Source organism: Lissotriton vulgaris, chromosome 3_1 (assembly GCF_964263255.1).
Source record: "Lissotriton vulgaris chromosome 3_1, aLisVul1.2, whole genome shotgun sequence".
Classification (NCBI taxonomy): Eukaryota; Metazoa; Chordata; class Amphibia; order Caudata; family Salamandridae; genus Lissotriton; species Lissotriton vulgaris.
The window spans coordinates 240285328-240309614 of NC_141689.1; the positions used below are offsets into that span (position 1 = coordinate 240285328).

The window sequence follows — 24287 nt, forward strand, 5'->3', positions numbered from 1 at the left end:
CTGGGCCAGGGACAGACTAATTTGCATGTAGCCAGGTTCTGAGCTGGGATGGTGCAGTGAGCTAAAAAAACGGTGATGGATTAAGCCCTGATCTGCTGACTGGGTAGTAGTATTCTGCTTAATTCAGATACTCTGTCCATCACCACCCCCTTTTCTGAATTGAATCAGTCTTAAGCCGTAAATGCAGGCGTAAGATACTGAAGCATTTGCGTTCGAGAAGTCGCGCAGTGAAATCTGATAGATTTCACTGCGCCACTTCTACGGGGCTTACTTGCGTCGGAACGCCCACCCTGAATACATTGTACCTGGCGCAGGTATAACGTGGCGCAGGGGTTTACAAAGTGACACATCTAGCTAGATGCGTCACTTTGTAAATATGACGCAACATGCTGCACTTTTTACGCCACTGGTGCGTCTCAAAAAGTGATGCATCAGCAGCACAAAAGTGACGCAAGGGCTCATAAATAATCCCCTTTATGTTATATTGTCCTCTTTATGACTCTTATCGCTCACGTTTCCTACGTCCTGTGCTTAGAGGAAATTTGTTTAAATCATATAAGGACGTTATTTTTTTACAGCGTCTTGATTCACACTTGTTTTAAGTAGCAGTTTAAAATGTTATGGCATAGGCATTGAGGTTAAGAAAAATATTTATTTCTTGATTTTCTTTGTATCATTGATAACCCGTTTTTATTTAAGATTTCTGAATAACTAATTTTGTACATTATTAATTAATGGGAATTTGTGTCATAGAAATTAATTATGGATTAGTGAGGATGGGGTTTTATTTGTTTTAATATTTGTATTTTGTTATATGAGGGTCTTTTTTTAAATGTGCTTTTATGATTTTTTTTACAAAATGGAAAAAAAGATGATGATGATGAACTTAAACACTTAATTATAAAGTTCTTTACTAGAGTCTATAAAAGTGTTTCTATTGTGCGGGTGCGCTTTGGGAGTGGCTGAGGCCTTTCTTGGGGTGCTCATTTCCTACAACTAAAGAATTGCACAGGCATTTGTTTGTTAGTAAAATATGAGTTAACCATACTGGCCTTTAAAAATATTCCTAAAACAAGCTTAGCCACACAATAATAGTATTAATGTTCTCACCATTGTTTTGAGGGCTAGGGCAGTTTTGTTTGTTCTGATATACTCTCTCCCTAGTTAGGATCTGATTCCCTTTGCAGGGGCTGAGGACAGATGGGTAGGGCTGAAAGTGGGCCGGGTCCTACCAGTACTTAGTCCTGGCAGTAATTAAAAACAGACGTTGAAACAGGTGCCTTCCAGGCCTTATGTTCTTAAACATTACAGGTAAAAACAGTGGGCCTCATTTATGAGGCTGTGCGTCACTTTTATGCCGCTTGTGCGTCACTTTTTGTGACGCACCAGTGGTGTAAAAAATGCGCCTTGTTGCGCCATATTTACAAAGTGACGCATCTAGGTAGATGCGTCACTTTGTAAACCCATGCGCCACATTATACCTGTGCCAGGTATAATGTATGCAAGGGGGGCTTATTGACGCACGGAAGGGTTGTAGAAGTGACGCAGTGAAAACTATGAGATTTCAATGCGTCACTTTCAGAAAGCCGTTGGGTCAAAATCTTGCGCCTGCCTCACAGCAGGCGTAAGACAAGCCCCATGTGAAAGGACGCATTGCTGGAGTTGCGCCACTTTTGTGACACACTCCAGCAATGCGTCACTTTTGCGCTTACAGATACGTCAGAAATACTGACGTATCTGTAACTCCTTGCAACATGATGCGTCATACATTAAATATGACACATCAGGAATGTCGCAAGGAGTGCGCATTGAGAAGTGACGCATCGCTGCTTTCACGCAGCGATGCGTCATTTCTCATAAATGAGGCCCACTGTCTTTCTCTTCACTGTTTAAAAGAACTCCAGGGTAATCCGAGCCAGTGATTCAGGAGGATTTGCTTCTCCCCAGATGTTTCTGTAGTTTTGTTTTTCATGCAACATATAAGTATTGTAATGCAAACTGTAAGCTGTCTTGCCTCTGTGTGTGTGAGTTTGTAGTGAGGACAAATGTTTCGAATAGGGTACATACATTTCATACCAAAGCACTTGAGGGTGAAAGCAGTGGTCAGTGTACATGCACATTCAATTATTGGCCTCTTTGGCCTCTGCAGAGTGCACAAAACGACTGTGTCATTTGTAAGTATGATTCTATGGGGAGGAACATAAAAGGGGTGCACAGCTGGCGAAACATTGAGCGCGCCAAAGGCATAGAAATGCAGTGTGTACGTGTGTGTGTGTGTGAGAGAGTGACTGGGGGCGCGAGAGGAAATGGTTAAGTGAACGAGTCGAAATGTGATACATTTCTACAAGTTCAAACCTACAACGCGTTTATTTCCGCATATTTATAGAATCTGAACAAATTGGTTTGCTAATGAATGGGAGGGTCCTTTTAACTGTTTTATAACAATTGCATCCAGCCTCCTGTCTGCTCATGTCTTGCGCCTTGTTGTTAGCGCTTTCTTGGCTTCGGCGCTAGACGGACAGACGGACACAGGCGTGCAGCTTTCATTAGTGTGTTGTCTTGTACTATAAACAAATCGGCCCATGCACCCCTTCCCATGATCACAGCTGCATCTACGCTAAACGTGTTACACCAGTGGGCTTAGAAAAAAAAAGCGCCTTACTGAAAACGGGGAATGAAGCGCTGCCCTTCAGCACTTGGAACTCCTGCTCCAGCCGCCTCCGCAGGTCTATCTGCTCAAACAAGACCTTTTGCAGCTCCTCTGTGAAAAGAAGGAAAAGGGTTCACTCCTCTAATGTATACAAATAACTCCCCAGTGGCCCCCGCGCCTGCCAATTCATCATTGCGAGGCAAAATATTTTACCAGCTTAAAAAGTGTTTCCAACTAAGTGCAGAAATCCATGAATATAAATCGATGTAATATATTATTTTAAAGTATCGCATTACCGTGCCATGTATTGATTGATATGTACGCATTAATCTCAATTATTTTGCAGCCGTGGCTCCATATATTATTCATACACCCCTTGTCAGGCCTTAAAATATGATGCCTGGCCCTGCTGCTTTAGGGCCCTTTCCAGATCGCCCAAGCTCCCTTTGTTTACCTTTTCCCATGTTTTCCACATCCTTTTTCAGGGACTGAGGTGGGGCGGTTTCATGCGTGGGATCACCTAAAAAACACAAACAGGAGAAGAGAATCCTTTAAGGTTGCTTTCTTTAAAATAAATGTTATTTCTCGGCCTTTTTTAGTCTCCTTTTCACATCGTTTTTTATGAGCAAGCGACATAATTGACTTCCTAAGATTACAAATCTTTCCCTGATAGTAAAATTACTATGCAAATTGTGGCTGAGAGTCCCCTGCTGAAGAAGGAATCTTGCCAGGGGCGAAAGACAGGAAACAACTCGTAGAGATTGGAACCGAGCTGCATTTGCAGTTATCTTTTGTTCCGTGCCACCTCGGCACATTTAACAGTGCTTAATTTGTGCCGGTGTTTGCAGAGTATGGTCATAGGCAAGAACGAGAAAAACAGGATTGGCACAAAGAGGAGGAAGAGAGTGAGAATGAGATATACATAGATAGAGGCATAAAATGGAATAAAAAAAGACAGCATCCCATATATAATTATTGTAGTTATTATTTTTTCTATTCGATTACAATGATAATATATATGATAAAGTAGCCCCTGCTGTACATTATAGTGCTATTACATCATAGAGGTGTTCAATGGTGGAATGAATCCAAAGGATGAGTTACTTTATAAGGTTATGGAACTTTGAGGTACTTGTCATATCCTTAGCATGCACGACAGGGGTACTTTATTCCTCATAATACATGGTTACACCATTATCTTTTCCACAAACCACTTAAGCCCTTATTGCGTAGGTCTTTCATATGAAAGAGAGAACATATTTGCAAACAAGGACAGTAAAAGTTGAATCTCTAGTGCAAAATGAATCACATCAAAAAAGCTGTTAGATATTTGTTGCAGAAAGATATTAGAATCAGTTTAATATATGCCAGACTTTTTTTTTTTAAATCACAGCATCTTGGAATATGTAAAAACATGCAGAAAGATTCTAACTTTTCTATAACTATCTAAGGAGTGCAAAAAAAAACCCTATTCCATAAATATCTCGTTTCTGCTTGTCACTGTACAGTAAGAAAAACACAGAAGAAAGAAAAAGCATTTTTCATTTTTGTTCTTTAAGCAGCTGCTTAATTATGCTCTGTGACCTGACCTGCCTTTCCCCTTGGCCGCTGGCTCTGGCAACAGGCTTTGTGATGTCAAAACTCACCTGTAATAACTTATTACAGTTGAGCGGCTTTGTCATTTCCAGTTGGGATTTTTTTATACAAGGATTGCAGAATCCTTTTAATTATTAGATGGATAATAATTATTATAGTTGTAAAGGTAGTGGTAAAGATCGTAGTAGTAAGAGTATAGTAGTATCTGTTCTAGCAGTACCTTTTTTTAAGTGCAATAGGAGAACTAGTTGCATTTAGGATTTGCAGTAAGATATTACTAACTCCATTTTCCAACTCACTAGTCATACTCCTAAGGGAATATGTGTTCTTACAACGAATTCCGTTGCAACGCATGCCTTTACCACGCAAGCGTTACAATGGAATGGGTTTTCTATGAATAGCTTTTTCCTCTAATACTTCCGTGGTGACGTTGTACGTCGTTAAGAGGAAGCGGAAGTTTCTTTCCGTTTCCTCTTAAAAGACACCATTTGCCTGCACATCTCTTCGTTTTTTTGAGGTGAGTTTCTTTTTTTGGGGGGAGACCCCCCAAGCCCCACTTTATTTTGTTACCCTTTACCACACATGCCTTTACTACGTACCTCGTAGTAATGGTATGCGTGGTAAAAGCTTTCGTGGTAACCACGCATGCATTGTAATGCATGCATGGTTAATGTTTCCGTGGAAACGGACGCGTTGTAGTGGCCGTTTCCCCTCCTAAGGCCAGTTGCAGATCTCTCGAGGAGTGTCTTTTCTTAGCAAGGTAAACTTCTCCACCTACAGATCACTGCACGGGGGCGTTTAGCTTCTAGCTGCATGATGTGCTTTTCCAATGCAACAAATGAATAAATATTTACAGTAATAATTCAATAAGCACATCCACGCTCAGTGAGCTAGGCACACGGTTGAGGTCTCATGTTGCAGGTTCGAAGCCCCCCCCCCCCCCCGTAACCAGGTAATCTTTTCGTTCCGCCCACAAAACCATCAAAATCTGTGGCAGCGCCCACAAAACCAAAATCATTGTTAGCATTCTATTTCTTCTTACTGGTGGTACTACTTGCAGTCATAGTACAGTAGTCTTAACAGTAGTAGCATAGTTGTGAATATTATAATAATTATTATTTTTATTGTAGCAATTGTGATAATTGTAACAATAGCAATGAAGACTAGCGTACTGTGATCAGCAGCCAATGTTTATATTCATTGGCACGTAATTCCCCATTTTCCTTCTACGACAAAATGGCGGCCTCCAGATAGGATTAGCAGCGTTGAGTGGGAGTTCAGCATCCCATGCGCGCACTTTCAGGAAGCCCTACCGTTGCAGAACAAAACCCTATTCTGTGGAGAATGGAAATCCTATTTGGATCTATCTAGACATTACACAAAGATGTCACAGTGCATTACCTTCCACAATCACACAGATTTGTACAAAGCAGAGATTTCTTGGGTCTGTTTATGCAGGGCTTTGTCTCATTCGCTATAGTATCCATATTATTAGAGCAGTTTATGGCATATTATTACCATGGTTCTCCGGCATAGCATCCATGTGACATTCATTTCAGGGCTCTCTGCTATTTCCAAAGTTAATGTTCTGTGACATCTTTGCAAAATGTTTAAGATGGTCCATAAAATGTACCAGAGTTGCATAATTTACTCGTTGCGGTACAAGGTAAACATTACCAATGCAATATTGCCAAGCAGACACCTGCTGTTCTGTTGGACAATGCACGTCATCAATCAGTCCACTCACACTGACAGTAGTAGGGAGGAGTAGTAGACAGTGCAACTCACAGGGCCAAGGGGAACCCAGGCTGAAAGTACAGGAGGGTAAGAAAGGAAAACTTAGAGCCCTCATACTACGCACTCAGGTTTCTGAGCATCATGGCTGAGCATGTCCGCGTGCCCCTCTGATACCCATGGGTCTTTCCGTGGCACTCGGCAGGACAAGGGTTCAAAAATCTAGGTTTACACTCTACAGATTTCACTCCTTCCCCAGAGGAGGGGACAGGAGGTGTCAACTTACTAAGGGTGTTAAAAGGCCTCTACATTGTGATGTTACCAGGGGTTAAAGAGTGTGTGATGTTCCTTCTTCAGTCCCTGGAATGTTCTGAATTGATGTCCATGTTCTGAAGACACATCTCTCCAAGGCGCATCTCACCTCTCATTGATAAGGGGAACCCCGGCTTCTACCATCTACTCCTGATGAACTCATAAGACTCCCCTCCATCTCCTGGTTTGTGGCGCGGAGTGTGAACTGCAAAGTGCTCCCTCATTGAGAACATCGCTATATGCACTTTATGCATAGTACCACCAGCATACTCACATCAATTCAAAATCTTCCTGAACACTTTGGCCCCTCCATAGCACACATCTATATTCCTTCACCGCGGCTTTCCACTAGCGTGCATCTGTAACCCTTCGAGTATGTCCCTCCATAGCTTGCATGTCTAACCCTCCCTGTCGCCCCCTCTATAGCGTGCATCTGTAACCCATCTACGGATGACCCTTCATAGCTTGCATGTCTAACCCTCCCTGTCGCCCCCTCTATAGCGTGCATCTGTAACCGTTCCACGGATGACCCTCCGTAGCTTGCATGTCTAACCCTCCCCGTATTCCTCTCTATACAGTACATCTGTTACCCTTCCCTTGGCCTCTCCATAGTGTGCATGTGTAACCCTTATCCGTACATCTAACATCTTTACTAATACTCAGATTACTTGGCAGGTTGGATGATCCAATGTAGCTCTTTGAGTTATATATATTTTTCTGCCCTTGTGGTGGACCAGACAAGGAGAGGTTGTGTAGGTAAATCTCGCTACGGTGGGTTGAGTGGTAACAAGGATGCTGGGATTCCACTGATGAAGCAAAGAACTGACAGCGCTTCACACCCTCACCACCTACACATACAACCCTGCAGCGGCAGGTCCTCTGCAATGGCGGAGGAGCGTCGCCCCACTGGCTCAGCCAGCAGTTGAAGAATAAAACAATAGTGTTTTCATTTTCGTCTGCTGGCTGAGCCAACATGTGTGGGGATGGGTGTGGCCGGGCAATGCGAGGTGGCGGATTGATGTGCACTGCTAACTGTGCATGTCTGTTTCGCCGGCTATTTTAGGCCAGCCAAACAGATATGCGCATTTAGGTTTCTCCAACCTGGATGTACTGTACAGTCAGGTTGGAGAAACAGTACCTGAGCAGAGCATCAAAGCAGCCCATTCAGGTCAATCCCTGCACTGGTCTTATGCTCTCACGCTCTCGTCCATCATCTTATTCTGTTAGCTTGATCGCCCTAAGTTGGCAGGGTATGCCCAGATGTGGGTCTCTAGCTCACTTTGCCACTGGATTCGAGCTAGCCCGGCTGATGAGGGTGTTACCTCAAAACTGGTCCCAGGATGCTTGATTCTGGTCCAGGGAAGACCTGGCTTGGTAGTTCGGGCTGGACTGTTCCCATGAGGCACAGGGTCAAGACGGATTTGCATATGACTGGGTCTGAACTGGGGTGGCGAAGTGAGCAAAAGAATGATGATGGATTCAACCCAGATCTGTGACTGGGGGTGAGTGTCCTTAAAGTTTCAGCGCTCCGTCCATCATCTCATTGTTCTTGCCCATGCAGCATGAGAGCAGCACAGGGATTGGATGTGGAGTCTGCTGCTGTCCCAGTGTCTGCTAGGACCAGGGAGCAGAGCAGCTCCAAGGCATGAGGCGGCAGAAGCAGAAGGATGTATGTTTTTTTTCTCGCATTCTGAACTGATGTGACCATGAAAATTAATATTATATCTTTGTATTTTTTCATGATTCTCAAGGACATTTTTCACAAAGGAGATACTAAAGACCCCCTCACAAAGGCTGATGAACTCCACAGGCAGTAATATTGCACTTGAATTGGCAATAATCAGAAGTGATGGAATAACCAGGCAAGTATTATGGTCAGATCATTACAATGTGCGTGGCTTGGAAAGAGCAATAACCCGGAAGTAAGTGTTTCTGCGGCCATTTCCATATAGTTTTCACACATTTCAGGACTTTTTCGGGGGGAAATTGTGCCTGGTTTTATAAATGTGTCCAGGGAAAAAAACTGATGACGCAAGATTATCACACAACTTGCATTTCCAAGGTGAATAAGTTTGTCTAATTATATTGACCAAACATGTGTATTAATCCCATCGTCCACTTCTCTTCCTGCGGTTCAATGGCTCCTCGAAGAGGGGTGACATGTTTCCAGTACATTTACCACTCAGCTCTTGTGTTGCGATCGGAGCAGTTATTGAAGATGTAAAAGTGGCACAAATCCTTTTCCTTAGTTCTGTTAATTACAAAATATCTTCATAGTTTGGGTTCCCCCAGTTTCACTTGCCGTTGATAGACCACTTTCATTTTGCATCTGGCAATGGAGTCGCCCCCACTTGCCTCTTTCCTTGCCCTGGGGTTCCTCTTCTATTAGCAACCTTGGCAAACTGTGCCAGATTGTATTTAGCATAATAACTCCATGTTCAAGTCCGAGATGCATTTACCTAAATATAGTTAACTTTTTTCATTAGCACAAAATGTGCATTTTTGCTAGTGTAAGTCTCCTGGCAAACAAATCGAGCTTTGTTGGACTCAGATATGTTTGTTCTTCGGTTCATTGATTGTGTCGCCTGCTAGGGAGCCGGACAGGTTTTCTTTAAACTGATAGTTTTCTATTACCGCTGATTGTGTGATCTTGGACACATCACTTTATTTCCACTAATCTTCTGCAACTCATCTGCCTTCTATATATGTATGCATTTATGTATGTGCCTACACCTCGGTATTTATAGAAACTGAATCTGGCTAGAGGACTAACCCAGGACTGTACAACATTATATCATGTAGACATTGTACAACCATGGTGTTGGGTACTGCATACTGGCTGAATAAAACACATTCATAGAGTTACATTTCAGTGTTAATAATTCACTCCACGGGCTACACCTGCTGCAGTCTCCTTGCAGGCTGATCTTCACTTTTGCTGAGTATGCTGTTTTTATCAATTTAGACCAGGACAGCGGGGGAAGGAGATTTATTTCCTTGTTAAAAAAAAAATGCTCGCGCCAGAGGTGGCCAGCTGTGTGCCTGGTTCCTTGAGCTGAGACAAGCAGTCGGCTGCTTCCAATGGAAAACATAATGGGCCTCGCTTTGCGTGGGGATGTAGAGCACAAGACCCCCTCCGAAGGGAACAGATGTGGCAGAACACAAATATGGCAGTAGGTGGCGCCCCCGTGGAGCGGGAAGCTTATTTTATACATCTGTCAAGTACAGTGGTTAATTTGAAAAAGAGACATAAGCAGAGATGCCTAAAGTTTTTTCGTATGAGTCCTTAGAGAGTGGAACATATTTTATAATTTTTACATCTGACAGGAACTGTGCTTAATTTTAAAAACTCATAAGTGTAGAAGCTTGAAGTTTATTTGTTAGAAGCCCACTGCTAGATGTAGCCCCTGAGAGTGTGGAACACATGTTATACTTCCTACATGTGTCAGGTACAGTGATTTATTTTGAATAAATTAGGAAATTGATAGATAAATAAATAATATCTCACACTTTACCTATCTTTATCTTCCTTCCTTTCTGCTTTTCTCTGTCTTCCTATATATATATATATATATATATATATGTATAACAATTCAAATCATGACTTTCCGTTTTCGGTCAGAGAACACACGAACAACTTCTTGCTGGAGAAATGCTTTTTAATGCAGTTCAAAGCAACAAAACTCTACGCGTTTCAGGGGCTCACCTCTCTTGTTCACGAGTGAAAGTGTTAGACTCACAATAGGTTTTAAATAAACATGTGACATACTGGTGAATAGCAATAGAGAGCAGACTAGCGCTGCTAAACAAAATAAAAGTGAATAGTTACTAACAAAAACATGCACCCATATTCCCTATGGTATACAGCCTCATAATATATAAATCCTAGAGAATACATTTTGACAGTTTTCATATGCTCGCCGTTGCATACAAAGAATTAATAAATTGTCGGGTGTTCTAAACGAGGTCATTATTTTCAGGATTTCACCAGAACTTTTTTGCTAGCTATAAGCTAGTTAACCTTTCCTGGGTTTTAGCCTTACTCTACTGATTCAAATAAAGCACATACAGTTATCTAGCCCCAGTGGGCTTATTTTTGTCAGTCCTTTTTTCATAATCCCAGAGTTATTCCGCCCAAGTGGGCATAACCTCATGCCTTATTTTATTTTGCAGCGCTAGTCTGCTTTCTATTGCTATTCACCAGTATGTCACATGTTTATTTAAAACCTATTGTGAGTCTAACACTTTCACTCGTGAACAAGGGCGGTGAGCTCCTGAAACACGTAGAGTTTTGTTGCTTTGAACTGCATTAAAAAGCATTTCTCCAGCAAGAAGTTGTTTGTGTGTTCTCTGACCGAAAACGGAAAGTCAGGATTTGAATTAATTTAGAGGCTCGCAACCTACACACGAACCGCCTTCGCTTAGCGGCTTGAGGAGAGCGGAGCTTGGCGGCTGTCAGGCTAATTGAATTATATATATATATATATATATATATATATATATATATATATATATATACTCTCCCTGGAAAGGGAATATAACAACCATTATGCCATCTATTGCTTCAAGTCTGTAATGAGCCAAAATTGCTGATATAACTGATTATTTTACACTGCGGTGCATATATGCCCGCGGTGTAAGAACACTGGAGTAGGAATATTCCAGGGCAGTGTGGAAATTGGAAAGTCTGTCTTGAGTTTGCAGTACTAGGCTACCAAATTCCACATTTGTATGCCCTGAGAGATGTCTCTTCTATTCTAGCTGTCTACCTAATGTCTGCATTTACATCATCTTTGAGACATCCCTTCCCGCTTGTAATACTTTTACTCAAAAAACAAAAGTATTGGACCATGGGTGGTGAAAAGGTGGGGGTGGTTCAAGAAAGTTCTCAACTCTAATTTAGATCAAGGTCGACCAAAATTTGATGGAAAAAAATAAAATAAATTGCATTTATTACAGATGCTAAATACTGATCACATTCTGAATTTTCAAAGACTGTTATTTTAAAACAATTTGTATAGATTTGTGTTGTAATAAGCTTCATCTCCCCTTTGAGGAGTATACTAAAATCAACACCAGACTGAACAAATAGAAAGCACCGAGTAAGTAGAGGCTGCTCCTATGATCTGGATTCCATTACTGATTTGGCCCTTTAAAAATCTTTTTACTCCTCACCTCTCATATAGATGTCAGAGAGGTATGGGATTGGAACCAGTCATTACCTCCTGCAATCACAAATGCTCATAATCTTTTATGATTTCTTGAATACCTTAATTTCGGTTTCATAAAAAAAGACAATATATTAAATTTAATTTAAAAAGCAATCCAAATAGATTACTTAAAAAACATTTCACATAAAATATAATTTTGAACATCACCTTAGTCAACCACCTGGATAAAACCTACTATAAGTCATGTTAAAACTGTTTTAACTACAGGCAATTTCCCTCGACAGCTAACATTAACATTTCAAAGAAGTGAGTTACATTTTAGTCCTAAAATAAGTGTAATGTAAAAGAAGGCAGGAGCCATGCAAGTTGCTCTTTGCTCTCACTATTCTCTCACTATTCTCTACCATTATTATAAATATGAATTGTCAGCAAGATCTTGTTTGTTGGAGTGTAAACATTATAAAATAAAGATATCCTAGCTAACTGAGTTATGTATGAAGTTATTATTGCTAAGGACTATTGGACGAATTGGACAGTCGTGTTTATGTCCAGTTAGTACTTAAGATTCCTAATCAGACAGTTGATTTTCCAAATTTCTTTCATATTTTGACTTTGATATCTTTTTTTCTTTCTTCTAGACATTTCCTGCTGTTAAGGTATTTGGTGAACTGGCTTAAACATGGAAAATGCAGTGAAACACACACACATCAGGGATACTACTTTTTTTTAAATCTGTTGAATGTGGCATGACTTATGGGATCCTGTAGAAACACATGATGACAATTTTAGAATAAAGAAGTGTTTCTTTAATTTTTATATTTGCATGTCTTTCTTTTCTCTATAATGGCAGATTTCTGACAGAGTAATGGCTGATTTTGATCCAATTACGGGCAGACTCATCAAGTGGACCTAGAGCGATAACACCAGTCCCCCGAGAAAGTAGTATTTGAGGGAAAAAACACTCTATTATAACTACTGCCAATACTTCAAATGTCACATCTGAATTACAGTCTCACTAGAGAATAACCGGCCTTTCTCCAGTTTATTAGTGACATCAACACTGATTTATTGTAGCTATTTTCCTAGTGTGTAGTATAATGATGTATACCTGTCCTTACTTAAACAGTTTAAGTAACACTTTACAGTAAAACGTTTTTATTTGTTGTAACTCCGTTCAATCTATCTATAGTCCTGTTTACCATAGTATATACTTGCCCTAATATGAAACATTGTTGCTCAAAATAATGCACATAATAAAATAAATAAAAAATACATAAATGTACACATTTATAGGCTAAACGTGTAAAAAAGGAGAGCAGTCAACACTCATTAACAAAATGGGGGGCCTTACGTGGAGCCGTCAACATTACAAGCATCATTTCTTGTGATTAACATGAAGCAAACATTATGTAAAGCATATGGCAATGTGTACCCTTTTTAATATCCCAGATGGAGGTTGAACCAACCTACAATAATATATAAAAGAGAATCAGAATTTTAAATATGAAATTATAAAGTTTGCAAACTTGACAGCTCTCTTTCTCTTGAGTTACAGGTTGATGCTGCCATTTCTGAAAGCTTAACCTCAGTAATGTCCTATATTTTAAAATCAATTACATGGGAGCACGCTAAGGCCCTTGCCACTTATGCTAAAAGTACAGAGTTTGCCAAATGCCACAGCTCCATTGGTATCAGTCTCAAACAAGAAGAAATATCACTCTGGCCTCCGCCGCCACACACACATTTGATCTTACTTTGGTTACTTTCATCAAATTTTAAAATCTTAAATGGGCCATCCTATGACTTTTGTCACAATAGTTTTCTAATCCCAATGAGACCCTGTATCCATATCAATGGGGAAAACTGGATTTTCTAAAGAGAATTAACACTATAATCTTGCTAGATGACACCTTTAATATCCTCACACTGACAAGTGGCCAATGTGCCTTTTGCATCCATGGCCCTCTAAATTCTCTGTATTTGATCACTTGTTCCATTCAGTTATAAATAAGACACCTAACTTTCATCAAATTCAGGTATCCTGTTTTTATGGCTTAATCTACCTTTAGGTATTTGCTCTACTCCCGCCTTTCATATAAACTTCAAATATTCATTTCTGCATGACCTCCTCCAAAAGGACTGTTTTTATGTCCAATCCTTCAGTCATTACTCTTTTATCCTTCAAATTGTTCTCCTTCTACTCAATATTGTAGTATACATGAGATGATGGTGATATTTTAAATAAAGTTAACGGATAGTAATTTTCCATACTATTGAGCATTTGGTACATTCCCACATCCTAGGGCCTGACTCTATCTCTCCAGCGATGTCCTGCTGAGATAGGTCTTGAACATTGCACTCACAATGGGGCAGATTTACAAGAACTGGCGCATCTCTGCATATTAGCAGAGATGCGTCAGCTAAATTGCGTGACAGAAAAAAAGCCTTGCGCTACAATGTGGCGCAAGGATAGACAGATGCGTGGTGCATCTTTTTGCGGAAAGGCAGCGCATTTCTGGAGTCGTGTTGTAAGCACAATGCAACTCCAGCAAAGGTCAGGAATGCCTATTCCCATCATTCTGTGTCACTCCTTACGCCTGCTTCAAGCAGGCGCAAGAATTTGACGCAGTGGTGTCGTAAAAGTGACTCCGTGATAGATTTCACTGCATCCTTTTACGAGGCTTCCTTGCAACGGAGTGCCCACCCTGCATTCATTATACCTGACGCGTATATAATGTAGCGCAGGGCTTTACAATGTGACGTATCTCCCTAGATGCTTCATGTTGTAAATATGTTGCATTGTGGCGCATTTTTACAACGCCGCAGTGTCACAGAAGTGATGCAACGGCAGCATAAAGTTGTTGCAGGGGGCTTGTAAATCTGCCCCAATATGCTTAAGGATAGAATTGATTTAACATCTCCAGGGACTTCAGCAACCAATGTCGTATGGGATGAATGAACTGATATGATTTGAGATCATCACAGCATAAGGACCTTGTGATCTCTTACTATGGTAACACCGATTGCACCATAAAAAGTTTAGTACTTCCACAATTAGACTCTCGTGAACAAGTACACGTAGACTCTTTTATTAACTTTGCAAAGCCATGAAATCAATGAAGCAAATGAGTTGTCCAAACGAAGGGGACATGCAAAGACAATTCTTCTGAAATTTTAGCAAATAAAAGGATAGTTATTTTTTCAAAACACAGAACCAGGAACTCATGTAAAGGGTAATGAGATATGGTTTGATTGCTCGCAATGATAGGCAGGCCGCAGAATTCTACAAGCCCTGACTACAATTCAAAATATTTGTTTAGTAAATGAATGCAGGTTCTGTGAGGAACGTTTAACACTATCTCAGTCCAGACTCATTTTAATACACTAAAACATCCATAGATTCTGGGTTTGGCCCATCATCACTATGTCATACTGATTTATGATCAACACATTTAAAGGCGTTTCTTGTGACAATAGTACTTGTTAAAAAATACAGGTTTAATCTACCTTTTTTATATAACATACATAAATTACAAAAATTAATAAATAAAGAATTATTGTTAAAAGATTTACATTTATGTAAACCAAAAAGCTGTGAAGATGCCTAAATTGTTACAGCTCATTAGAGTGTTCTTAAATATACATTTACTAACATAATTGCTATGAAAACATAAAGAAAAATATATTTTGACTTAAATGTGTTTACGTGAAATGAAAAATTTCCTAGCTAACGTAACGGAAAGTTTCAATTCTATTAAGGACAAGGAGGCGAGGATTATGCAGTCCTTTCTTCTCTTTATTACAAACAGCAAATTTAAAGTGGACCAATAAGAAAACTTTTCAGGAACTACAACTCCCATGAGCACATGGGCTACAGTGTCCATAACCCCAGCCATCCAATCACGAGGGTCTCCACTGTATAACTGGTCCTGACGCCCCTTCCTCTTCCTCTTCTTGTCTGCGAGGAAAGATCTCGAGGACGTTCATCACACCTTCTGGTCTCGTCCTAAAGCAACACAAGACAAACCGTTATCGTGTTCCCCTATCCGTGTACGGAAGCATGGAAACGCAATACGAGATAACCTTTTTTCGAGATAACATTGAATACTAGTATACTAGACATTCGAACCGTAAACATGAGCAAGCAGGAATGGCTTGAACTCCCGAAGTAGCGAGATAACATTTGAACACTAGTATAATAGACATTTTAAACATAAGCATGAGCAAGCAGGAATGACCTGAACTCCATAATTAGCACGAATGCTGCCAAGCAGAGATAGCCGCTTAGATACTCAAACCCCCTTGAAACATTTACTTACCGGAATTACGGAGAAGTTGGGTTGGGAGAGACCACAGAGTCTCGGGGGGGATAATCCTCGCCTCCTTGTCCTTAATAGAATTGAAACTTTCCGTTACGTTAGCTAGGAAATTTTTCATTCTATGTCAGGACGGAGGCGAGGATTATGCAGGTTTAAAGCCTTTCAACCACCAACTCTGCGGCACAAAAAATAGGCTTGAAATAGAATTTCTTAAATGTGGATTCGGAGGGCCCGTCTGCCGTGGCTATAATATCCTCTAGCCTGCCGCCGAGCTGCACGGCCTTAGAAGCCATTGCTCCCCTCGTGGAATGGGCTCCGAACCTGGTCACATTCGCCCCCGCCTCGGTCATGATCCAACGGACCCACCTGGCGATGGTTGGAGAGGAAACCTCTTTGAACGGTTTCTGTAAAGCGATGAGGAGCTGACGTTCCCCCGGAGGGCGATATTCGAGCGTCATGTCCTCGTACGCCTTAAGACACCTCACAACACAGAGTTTGGGTTGATCCGGAAAAGTAGGGTACGATACCGACCTGATGTTAGTCTTGGTTCTCCTAGGCACCGTAAAAGTGACTCCATCCGGGGTGTACACCCGAGCGGAAAAATCCAGGGCCCACACGTCCGAGACTCGTTTGCACGAGACCAGACAAAATAAGATCGCCAGCTTGGTGGACAACCTCGGCCCAGTGAGGGACCGATTATCTCCCCATGAGCGGAGTAGACGGAGAACGATGTTGACGTCCCAGAGACAGTCATATCTGGGTTCTGGGGGCCTAGGCAGTCTAGCCCCTTTCATCAGTTTGCAGACCCACGGGTGCTCCCCTACGGGATTCCCATCCACGTGCGCATGCCCCGCCGAAAAGGCGGATCTGAAAGAGTTGATAGCCCGGTAAGCCAAGCCTGAATAAGCCAAATCAGCCCGAAAAAAAAAAAATCAAGACGTGAGTAACGTCCGCCCCCACGGGATCGGTGAGTCTTCCCATACACCGAAGATGCCAACTTCCCCAAGCTGAGCGATACCTCCTGATAGTTCTTGGAGCCCAGGCTCGCCATGAGGTACCATGTCCCCTGGGGAATCAACAGAGGAGACTCCCCCAAGGGACCCTTGAGCAGCGACGGAAACAAGGGCAGTCTAATCCGACAGTCCCACAACGGTTCCAAAAAGGGTGGAACCACGTTTGGGCACGCCAAGACGGAGTCATCAGGGTCATGTACACTCATAGTCGGCAAATCTGCGCCGTCACTCGAGTCATCAGGGTCATGTACACTCATAGTCGGCAAATCTGCGCCGTCACTCGAATCCTAGGAAACTGAGGGAGCGCGTATGGTAGGCCCAGCAACCAAAACCGCAGGAACGCATCCCCTGCGGTAGCCATCGGATCCGGCCTCTAGCTCCCAAACCTCGGGGCTGACAGTAGAATCGGGAGGGAAGATTCCCAGTGCACGGACTCCACTAGGTCATCAAAGCCTGGAAGGCTGTCCAAACCAGCCACCAATCGGTGAAAACGCGGAAGTTCCTGGAGTGCCAGACCGCAATCGCGGTTCGCCGTCCCGGAAGTTACTCCGCCGACCCCGAAACGGCATCTCCAGGCAAAAAATGCCAGAAGTAATTTGCCAGTTCCGCCCAGGTCAGAGACCGAGGGCTGCTCAGGCAATCGATTTAGGGCACCGCCGACACCAAGTTCGTGCGTAAAAGATGCAGCCCGATACTCCACTCTGAGTGAGAGGTCTAACCGTAAAGAACCCGCTAGAGGTTTTAGGCAGCTAAAGTGAAGGCAAAGTTCCTCCACGGATCAACGGCCCCCCAGCCTGACCGGCTGGCATCCGACTCGATGATCAGATCCGGCTGGAGCCGGAGATTGTTCGCCCGTTCCGCGCACACACGTGCTCGATCGACCCACGTACTTCCGTCCTCGTCTCCTCCGTCCGGGAGACGTGTTTGGAGTACGTGAGCCCTTCCTGAGGTGTTGCGCCTCCATACTTTGCAGGCCAGCCGACTCCGGGAGATGTTGTCCTTCCGAAGGATCTGAGACAGCTCCCCGCGAACTCGGTGACCTCCTGAAAAGGAATGTTGAGGGAGGCCGACTCTGAATGGAATAGGGAACCCAAAGGAGACCTGCCTCATGGCCTGAGCTCGGCTATCTGTGCATGCAGCACGAAAGCCAGAAGTGGGAGCAGAGCGGTAATCATGTTCAAGTTGTCTTGGAGACGGACCGACGAATTGATCCAAGATCAGGATGTCATCGAGATATCCGCTCAGCCGAGCGCCCCCTCGCGCAGAGTCCCAACCACCGGCCGAAGGAGCCTCGTAAAGCACCACGGGACCGAGGGGAGGTAGAATGGCAGCGTTTGAAAAACGAAACCTTACCATCTCAAGGGAACTGCGAGAAAAGCCGGAGAGGCGGGGAGATGGGAACCGAGAGGTGCGTGTCCTGCAAGACTAGACGGACCATCCGATCCCCCAGGAGAAGGGACCGCGTCGGAAATGGATCCCCTCCATCTTGTAGTGGTGGAACCAGTCACTTCTTGAATCCCCGCAAGTTTTTGACCGGCCGAAAGCCTTTAGTTTAGGGGACCGGCCGAAACCTGTGTCCTTTTTCTTGACCAAAAGATACAGGTCAAAATCCGTAGGGTGCCGGAGGGACCTGCGGCTCGCCCCCAAGCTTAGGATCGATTGTAATGAGAAGCGACCGCTAACGTTCCGTCTCCAATGCGAAGTGTGCAGTGCCCAAGAAAACATAGGGCGTGTTGGGCCCCAACTGCCACGACCTCTGTGGATAACGCAGACCCCGACTCTTGGCCGACACAGCCAGCTGTGACCTGAGCTATGGGACCCACGGCATCCAGGAGGTGACCCGACAGTTACGCCAGGAGCGGTCTGAGTCTTACGTCGGGTCCTACGTGAACTTGGCAAAGAACGCGAAGAGTTTATCATCAATGTCCGGGGTGACGGCCACCCTGCCCTCTAGCTTCGATCGAGAGCATTCACCCCGCATGCGGGTTCGAACCTCCTTCTCTCGAGGTTTGCGAAATGTTACTCGCCACACAAGCCGCCACCTTGGGGTCAGGAAACCTCTCCGACGACCTAGGATGGTATATCCTTGTAGGGTCAAACAGATCGGAGGACTTCCCATCCCCATCCTGGGACCCCGATGAGTGAGACACCGGGCGCCATGGTTGGCCCGTGTAGTCTGCCTCAGTCGAGGAACCCCTTCATCGGACATACCCTCTCCCTCCAAGGGGAAACCATCATCATGGTCTGTCTCAAAAGCGACCTCGTCGCCATCTGTCTCCAGAGCGACCTCGTCGCCATCCTCTCCGGGTTGACTCCCTCCCGGCAGGGTACATGTGTGAGCGTCCGCGCACTCTGCCGCCAGGAGACCCCCAAACGGTCGGACTCCCCGGGTGCCCCGCGTGACGCACTTCTACACCCACCCTGCGCGCTTCGAGGTCCGCGGTCCACCGACACTGGGGAACCAACACCCCGGGGGTACCCTGGGCGAGAGCGCCCACCCAATCCCTCGGAGGGGCTAGTCCAGAATCCAGGGCCAGCGACCGCGCGCCACCAACTGCAAGCGGTAAGGGTTGGGAGAGAAAACTCTTCCGCCTCCTGAATTAAGGGGATTGCCTGGTCAGATGCCAGCGTCAAATGAGGGTGAGAGCACCTATACACCTTAAACAATTACAGTAGGTAGCCCCCTCGCCAGTGCTCAAGCAACCCAGCTATCACAACTGGGCGCAGTACCTTGATGCCACCACCAGGTGGCGCTGCGCCGTAGCGCGAGTGAGGGGATCACCGAAGCCGGTGTCGGGCGAGGGTTGGTGAGGCAGAGCGGCGCTCTCCTCAGCGCGCCGCCACGCCAGCAGAAAACCGCCAACAGGCAGCTTCTCCGTAGCGCCGGGCGCCCCACAGAGCCGAGAAAGCGCGGGAAGCGCGCAAACACGGTCCGCGATAAGCGGGAGGATTGACGGCGCAAGCAGAGCCTGACGCGCGTCTGTCACAAAGCGACTCCTACAAGTGCGAGTCCAGCATGACGCGATACCATAATTAAGCAGCCACAAGGCTAAACAGAAGTAAGTGACAATATCGACATCATAATAATCATAATAAGCTTATCAAAGTAAGGTAATAACAATAAGCGCACAGAAATATCCGTCAAAGCATACTTCAGTAGGAAAAGCTGACGTAACTGAGACTCTATCATTAAGCAGAAACAAGCTAAACAGAAGCAGTTACGATACCGACACCGTAACAATCAAAACTAAGCATATCAAGATAATAGAAATAATAATAAGCGCACAGAATATCAAAGTCAAACAATACGTCAGTAGGAAAAGAAGTGGACTTAACTGACGAGCAGAGAAGAAAGAGGAAGAGGAAGGGACGTCAGGACCAGTTATACAGTGGAGACCCTCGTGATTGGATGGCTGGGGTTATGGACACTGTAGCCCATGTGCTCATGGGAGTTGTAGTTCCTGAAAAGTTTTCTTATTGGTCCACTTTAAATTTGCTGTTTGTAATAAAGAGAAGAAAGGACTGCATAATCCTCGCCTCCGTCCTGACATAGAATTACTGCTCCCATCAAATAGTATGCATCTTTACAGTTCATGGAATGCACTTAGGGTAACACCTTTACTGCCTACCACTACTATCAATAAGGATTCAGAGTGTACTACGCATAGCAAATACCTTGCCGTAGAACATCACTAGCCGAATTGAATGATGAGTGACTATATCACGATCACCTTCAAGCTTTTTTCTTACACAGCTGTTTTTAATACCACATATGTACTTTAAATGGAAAAGAAAAAAGAAAAATTAATAAAATATGTTCCCAAAAAATGAGAAAGCTAAACTTGTCTTACTGCTGGAATTCATGAGTCAGCTACACTGACATCAGGATCAAGAAGCAAATACTTTCAGAAAATACTTTGGGCATTGAACGCAAAGTATTAAATTATGTCTGATTTACGGATTTGCTGAAATCGCTGAGGATGGGTCACAAGGATGTTGAGGTTATGTGCTACCGCTGGTGTAAAAACTTCTGTTGTCTTGTGTGAAGTGCTACTCGCAGCAGTAGTGTGACGCACTCAATGTGTGTTCTCCTAGTCTGCCTCCCACTCAGACCTACACAGCCCCCTGGGGGACTAAAATGTCACTGCTGGCATGAACACATGAGAGTTTGAATTGAAAAGGCAGACTTACATGGCACTTTTCTCCAGGGATATTTTGTAAGTTCAAAAAAACATTCTTAAGGGGATTGCAGATGTTTCTTCTGCTCTCTGTGGCTTTTGAAAACACACCCAGGTCCATGGCATTAACTGGGAGGAAAAAGAGTGTGGGGGCATCCTCTGAAAGGGGAATGGCCTATGTAATTAAGGGCATGGCTTAAACATGTAACCTACATTTCTTTGATTTGATTTCCATAGTGTACAGCCCGACTGAGCTTTCTGTTATTGCATCTAGATATGTAACACGGCTACTTAAAGCCAACCAGGAATATTGACTTTGTCAATGGTTAATTGTTTTAGATAAATGAGTAATAACAATGATTTTCTTGTGAATAATTAGTATTGAAGATGTTTCAATTCTGAAACTGTGAGACCGTTAATTAAGCATTCTCTAGGCCTGTGGAGTGGTTAGTGGTCTTCAGAGTGCCTCAATTACTCCTGTTATGTTCTCTCTTTGTTAGACATGAACACCATTTTTCTCTCCATATCTTGTCCATCCACATATCTTACACTACATCTCTTTCCTCTTCCGCACCTTCTTTTAACTACCTTTTGGATGCACTTCTTCGCATCTCTTTCACTTCACCACCCCAAACATACAACACACCCTACTACAGCTTTCTTTACTTTCACCTTGTTAATGGTTTGATAACTGTGCACCTCCGTCACACACATTTGCACAGAATCACAATTGCAACAGGCACTTGTGACCATTGCTCTGTTTGCTCTGCAGAGAGGCTACTAATTGTATGACAATTTAGTCTGAACCCCTTTGAGACCCACTAAAAGGCACTGTGGGATGACTCAGCCCGAAATATGCACTGCACAACTGTAATATGCCACAAAGTGGTTAATTTTAAATAAAAAAAAATAAGTGCTGGGGTTCTCGTCAGAAGGCAGCTTGCACCAGCCCATTTCTAATGTTAAAGCCGCCTAAAACAGAACCAACTACTAACCATGAAAGTGGGGAGAAGATGTGGTATAATGGCCAGAACTGCTGAGCTCAGAGCTGGGAAAAAAGGTTCGAATCTCGTCGTCGGCAGAACATCCTGGGATTCCGGGCAGATCACTTACAACTTGTAATGCACCTAATCTCCCTATGCCTACCATAAATTAATGTGTCCTTAACTGGTGCTCATGAAAAGCGTTGTGCTGATGATTAAGCGCTGGTGCTGTACACCAGAAACCTCTGGCTCAAATTAAGCACTGATGCCAAATGAAAAAAAATATAGAAACACAACATCCTGGAAATAGTTAACACTCTTAGGGAATGCAAGATTATGTAAAATATAAACTGGAAATACGTCACCAACATGGATTAGCATAAAGTTTTTACATTCATTGGTTGGAAATCTATCAGCGTTTTTAGCAGTAAAATTAAGGACATGAATAAGGGCCCGATAGGGACACCTTTCAAAGTCAGTTTCAATTACTAACACATCTGAGATCCAGAGGGACCCAGCCCAGTTAAAGCCCTGCCTGCCCACATGAGGGCGTACATTGTTTGGTATTGCTCTAGCTTACCATTCAAGATCTTTTTGGATAGAGGTTCTGCAATTAATTTCCATTGAATTATGTTTCTACACAAAAATCAAGAATGCATTTTTACTTTTATGCTTCACACTTTTTTCTATTATTAATTACAAAGGATGTCACACTGAAAGAGTGACACTTGTGTTATGTGGGAAAACAACGGTTGGAAGAAAGCGGTCCCCACCTCCTGTAGTGCAGGACTATCCCAGAGGGCTCTCATGATGGACTTACATGTATTTGAGTCTTCAATCCCAGCAATAATGCTTGGAGGTATCTGAGGCAGATATCTGCCCCTCTGCCTTCTCCCAGATTCCACCTCCCACTCCGGGTATGTCGCTCATTGACACAGAGAGTCGGATCCATGCCAGACTTTCAAGATATCCTCTTAAGGTTCATTTAAATACAGCGAATTGTAAAGGTTCTTATTATCCAGAATCAATGATTATCCTGAAAATACAACCTGAATCCAACTCTCCAGCAGTTACAATGGACACCCATTGTTTACTCGCTTTCCTATCAGAATAATACAGATGAGGAAAGGTTTTAAAGAGGGAGCTAAGGTCATATAAGAATTAACACTTTCAAATTACTTGGAAGGCATTATCTGACTTATTTTGTAACACATTGGAATATAATTGTCACTATTAAACCTGCTGCCACCAGGGACGCCTTATCATTCTAACAGTACACGGTACATCAAGCCTGGGCTTTCTTCATGTATGTGTTCATATAAACCTTGTTCCCCTTACATTGAACCACTATCAAGGAAGACAATAAGCTAGCTGCTTCAAACCTTTCAGAACATAAAAGATCAAGCATTGGCAAGGCCAATAGGTCTGACTGTTTGTCAGGAGAAGTGTTTGGTACTGGTTATATGTATTTGTTTGTTTCTCCCCCAGCAGTCTTTGAAAGAAAATATGAAGATGAAGCAACATCTTGAGCTACAAGACAATGGAAGCTAGGAGTAGAGCTTCTTTCCTGAAGAGACTGCATTAACAAGGTTAAGATGTATCCTTAAAGAAGAGTGTTATGAAAAGGAGCCAGAAGATTAAGTTTACATTGTAAATGGTGAACTTAAGAGGCATGTGTAGTACAATATTGTGTGAAAGATGTTTCTGGCAAAGGGCCAGAAATGTCATTGCCTTGTTATGAAAGCCTATGTGCATGCAGTGTTTGCGATATAAAAGCCGTAATCCAAAAATAGGTTATTGTAAAGCAAAATAAACCAAATGAATGGTGATTAATGAATACAAATTTTTTAAATAACAGTCTAGGTCATCCAAAGAACAAAAAACTAAATAAAAACAAAACAATATATAAGCCAACAATTAAAATGTCATGATGTCAGTAAAATAATTACCTCAAAGAGTACACCTATGCTCTAATCTGACAACGGATAAATTGAGCCCCTTCACCACAATCTAATAGGATCACAAATGGTACAATGTAGCCATCCACGAAATGCCGTTGGCCCTGACGGACATCCCACCCAAGCAATGGCAAACCGTGACAAATACAGGAAACCCAATGGCTGACAGGAGCTGACATAAATCCCGCCCTCTCTCTGCACTTTGTAATGTACCTTTTGTAGAATTGATAGCATGAGGTCTGCTAAACAACTTAAGCTATATGTAGCCAGGCCTAAAAAGAGGTTTCATTAATAAAAAAGATTTAACCCAGAAAAAGGGGTGCACTGCGTAGAAGATCTAAAGCTCGTGTAGCTAAAAAAATACAGCACTAGT

General features: G+C 43.1%; 1 protein-coding gene across 2 annotated transcripts in view; it reads right to left on the reverse strand.

Annotated features, from left to right (window-relative positions):
* Window positions 1-24287, reverse strand: part of SKOR2 (SKI family transcriptional corepressor 2) — a 79512-nt gene that overhangs the window by 14455 nt on the left and 40770 nt on the right. For both annotated transcript variants that reach the window (XM_086960357.1, XM_086960356.1), the window contains exons 5-6: window positions 3105-3170; window positions 2663-2761 (exon numbers count right to left, since the gene is read on the reverse strand). In XM_086960357.1, coding sequence (XP_086816483.1) covers window positions 2663-2761; window positions 3105-3170 — 165 coding nt within the window. The remainder of the gene's footprint in view (window positions 1-2662; window positions 2762-3104; window positions 3171-24287) is intronic.